Source organism: Otolemur garnettii, unplaced genomic scaffold (genome assembly GCF_000181295.1).
Source record: "Otolemur garnettii isolate 467f Iridium unplaced genomic scaffold, OtoGar3 scaffold00105, whole genome shotgun sequence".
NCBI classification, from domain to species: Eukaryota; Metazoa; Chordata; class Mammalia; order Primates; family Galagidae; genus Otolemur; species Otolemur garnettii.
The window spans coordinates 1,957,724-1,961,929 of record NW_003852500.1 but is presented as its reverse complement, the minus strand read 5'-3'; the positions used below and the strand labels follow the sequence as shown (position 1 = coordinate 1,961,929).

At 51.5% G+C, this 4,206-nt stretch overlaps 1 protein-coding gene across 1 annotated transcript in view; it reads left to right on the top strand.

Moving 5' to 3' along the window:
- The first annotated feature begins 674 nt into the window (after positions 1 to 674).
- Positions 675 to 4,206, top strand: part of CHERP (calcium homeostasis endoplasmic reticulum protein) — a 23,479-nt gene continuing 19,947 nt past the window's right edge. The window contains exons 1-2 of the mRNA XM_003796529.3: positions 675 to 851; positions 1,159 to 1,332. Coding sequence (XP_003796577.1) covers positions 827 to 851; positions 1,159 to 1,332 — 199 coding nt within the window. The 5' untranslated portion in view covers positions 675 to 826. The remainder of the gene's footprint in view (positions 852 to 1,158; positions 1,333 to 4,206) is intronic.

Below are 4,206 nucleotides of genomic sequence, written 5' to 3'. Positions count from 1 at the left end.
AAAAAAAAAAAGAAAAAAAGAAAAAAGAAAAAAATAGGGAGGTATAGCCAACGTAGCGTCAGCAAGAGAGATTATAGGGGATGTCCACAACATAAGTTTGTTGATTTTGGTTATCTTTCCCCACAATTAGCTGGAGTGGCTTTATCTTTTAAGAAGCAACGTAACTGCTATGCCCTCTAAACCTGCAGTTTGAGGTCAGGGCGAATTCCCTGCCCCAAAGTCTTCCTTACCAGAGGTGGAAAGAAACCGAGAATGATCTTTTGTATTTAAAACAGTCCAGTTCCGAATCCGCCACCCAGTTCTGCTCCACCTCCCGGCCGGCCGGGGAGAGTGTGACAGGCGCCACATCCCAGGGATCTCCCGGACGCATCTCACCGTGTCAGCTCCTCTTTGTCCCCACAGGAAAACAGGCCCTAGACCCAAGAAGGAACTTCCGAGACCTCCGGTCTTGCGAAGACAGCGGCCGCCCAGTCCCTCGCCTACGACGGAGGCCTGTGAGGACGATCCAGCAGCCACCAACCGCCGCTCGCGACGTTCCAGGTGTTCCTCGCGTCACGCCACAGTAGCCCATTCTGCGCACGCGCCAGGAAGTCCCTGCGCATGCGTCTCTCTAGCTCCTCGCGTGCAGCCAGCCTTCTGCTGCTTTTTCCCGCCCGCCTCCTACCCACACTTCCGGAGTTTCCCGGCGACAGCCGTAAGTGGCGGGCGGAAGCGGCCCGCGTAGTCAGCCGTAAACGGCTCCCTGGCGCCACTTCCGGCCGTCTTCCGCAGACGGCGCTGGTGGGCGATCGTGAGGCGCCGGAGGACGTTCCCCGCGGCCGGAGCCATGGAGATGCCTCTACCGCCCGACGGTGAGTCCCAGCCCGGCCCAGAGACCGTTTTTCGCTCCCTAGAATTTCCTGTTGGCCAGCCCCGCCTCCTGGAGTCCCGGGCCTGGGAGGGGGCGGGGCTCGGCCTTGCGGTTTCGCCTGCGGCCTCTCCCGTGGGTCCCCGCATTCCCGGCGAGTGTATGGCCCCTATCGGGACCCGTACAAGGGCGCCCTCTTCGGGGTCCACTCTTAGGGTCCCCAGCAAAGCGGAAGGGGGCTGGGGAGCCAGAGCCCCCGGGTTTGCGCGATTCTCAGTGACGCCTCGCGTGGCTTTTTCTCCGTCTTCCAGACCAGGAGCTTCGAAATGTCATCGACAAGCTGGCTCAGTTCGTGGCTCGCAATGGGCCTGAGTTTGAGAAGATGACGATGGAGAAGCAGAAGGACAATCCGAAATTCTCGTTTCTGTTTGGAGGCGAGTTCTACAGTTACTACAAGTGCAAGCTGGCGCTGGAGCAGCAGCAGCGTGAGTCCCCTCCAACTCCCAATCCGCCCCCTCGAGCGATTCCTTTTTCGGATTCCAGTTCGGACCCTGCCACAAACCGCTTTCTTTTGGGTCACACGCTTTTTCTCCGTGAGGTGAGGTGGTTCAGCCCTCAGGATTCCTTCCGCTGTTTCCTGGGCCTTGCACTGAGTGGCTGCTGTGTCTTTGTGTAATTGAGAATGAGATTATGGATCCACCCTTATTCTGGGCTACGGATCTAGGAGTTTTCTTTTGTTTTGAAGATAGGATGACTGAGATCAGTAAGAGTGGTGACTGTTTCTAGGTTTTCTTTGGAAGATGGAATAGAGGCGGGACTAGAGTACTTGGGACAGGCAGTTTGCAGCTTCCTATGGGCTCTCTGTGGGTCCTGCAAATTTTTTGTGCAGTTCAGACACTTGAAGCCCAGATCAGAAAAGAATTGTTCTGCTGGCTCTTAATTGCAATGCTTTATTCCAGCCTTGCTCTCAAAGAATTTAAGTTGGGGTTCTGAAGCACAGATGGCCTTTGAATAATGGATAATCACCAGGTGGTAAAGTTCTTCAGGGCAGGTTCCCCATCTGTGATGCCCAGTAGCAAATCCCCAGCCTCTAGATACATTGTTTGAATGAATGTGTTAGATGAACATTAAGAGATGGATGCTTTTTGACACCAAGCAGACTTTGGCCATCATAGCAAGTTTTTGAAAAAAAAAAAAAATGTATAAGGCTGACAGAATAGGACACCCCAAAGGTGCACTGACATGAACAAGCACCATGTGTTTAAGGATCTGTGAAAAGAACCAGGAGTGGCCCAGCATGGCCGAAATTGCTGGGTACAGTGATGCACACCTGTAGTCTCAGCTGCACAGGAGGCTAAGGGGGGAGGATCACTTGAATCTGGAAGTTCTAGACTGTAGTCCTCAGTGAATTCCATATCAGTATGGGAGCAGGGGGGCCACCAGGTTGCCTAAGGAGGAGGGAGGCTGGACGTTATGGCTTACACCTGTAATCCTAGCACTCTGGGAGGCCTAAGCAAGTGGATTGTTGGAGCTCAGGAGTTTGAGACCATTTTCTGCAAGAGTCAGCCCCTGTCTATACTAAAAATATAGGATGGTGGTGGTGCATGCCTGTAGTCCCAGCTGTCTGGGAAGCTGAGGCAAGAGGATCTCTTGAGGCCATTTGCACTGGTTCACACCTGTAATCCTAGCACTCTGGGAGGCCAAGGCGGGTGGATCACTTGAGCTTACCAGTTCCAGACCAGCCTGAGCAAAAGTGAGACCCTATCACTACTAAAAATGAAAAATTGAGGCAAGAGGATCACTTGGGCCCAAGAGTTTTGAGGTGGGTTGGCACCTGTAGCACAGTAGTTACAGTACAAGGCACATGCACTGAGACTGGCAGGTTCAAACCCAGCCCTGGGCCAGCTAAACAACAATGACAACTGCAACAGCAAAAAAGTAGCCAGGCGTTGGGCAGTGCCTATGGCTCAGTGACTAGGGCGCCAGCCCCTGATACTGAGGGTGGTGGGTTCAAACCTGGCCCTAGCCAAACTGCAACAAAAAAATAGCCGGGCATTGCAGCGAGCACCTGTAGTCCTGCTACTCAGGAGGCTGAGGCAAGAGAATCACCTAAGCCCAATAGCTGGAGGTTGCTGTGACACCACAACACTCTACCAAGGGTGACAAAGTGAGACTCTGTCTTAAAAAAAGAAAAAGAGTTTTCAGGTTGCCATGAGCTATGATGCCCTGGCACTCTACCGAGAGTGACAAAGTGGGACTCTGTCTCAAAAAAACAAAACAAAACACAATTTTTAAGAGTATTGCCTGAGCCTAGGACTTTGAGGTTGCTGTGAGCTATGATGACAGGTCACTCTGGCCTGGTGCAACAGAGTTAGACTCTGTCTGAAAAAAATAACAACTCTCATCTCTACAAAAAATTAAAAAATTAGAGGGCTGTTGTGGTGCACATCTGTGATTCCAATTGCTCATAAGGCTAAGGTAGGAGATCACTTGAGCTCTGGAGTTTGAGTTTGCGGTGAGCTATCATGACACCACTACCCTCTAGCCTGGGCAACAAAAGTGGGGGAGCTGGGTGTGGTGGCTGACATTTGTAATACTAGCACTCTGCCAGGCCAAGCTCAGGAGTTTGAGACCAGCCTGAGAATGAGTGAGACCCCCATCTTTACTAAAAATAGAAAAATGAACCAGGTGGTTGTGGCAGACTCCTGTAATCTCAGCTACTTAGGAGGCTGCGGCAGAAGGATTGCTTGAACCCAGGAGTCTGAGGTGGCTATGAGCTAGCCTGATGCCATGGCACTTTGGCCTGGGGCAACAGAGTGAGACTATTTAAAAAAAACCCAAAAACACCCGTGCTGATCAGTAATGGGACCACCTGTGACTCAATAGCCCCTGCACTCCATGTTGGCCAATATAGTGAGGCCCTGTCTCAAAAGCAGAAAAGTAAAAATTATGTATATAGGGCAGTGCCTGTGGCTCAAAGGATTAGGGCGCTGGCTGCATACACCGGAGGTGGTGGGGTCAAACCCAGCCCCAGCCAAAAACTGAAAAAAAAAAAAGATTATGTATATAAAGGAAGGGTTTGATTCGGAATTTCAAATGCCTGACCAGAGGTTCTTCTGGTCACCCATTTAAGTTTGAGATGGGGTGGGAGGTTCAGCTACCTGAATGCATAAACAAAATTTTGTGTTTATGTGTTGTTATGGCAAGCATTTCTTAGCCCCAGCACATCAAGTTTAAAAGCACCATTAAAGGCAGTGGGCAGGCTCGGCGCCTATAGCTCAACCGGCTAAGGCGCCAGCCACGTACACCTAAGGTGGCAGGTTCGAATCCCCAGCCCAGACCCGCCAAACAACAATGAC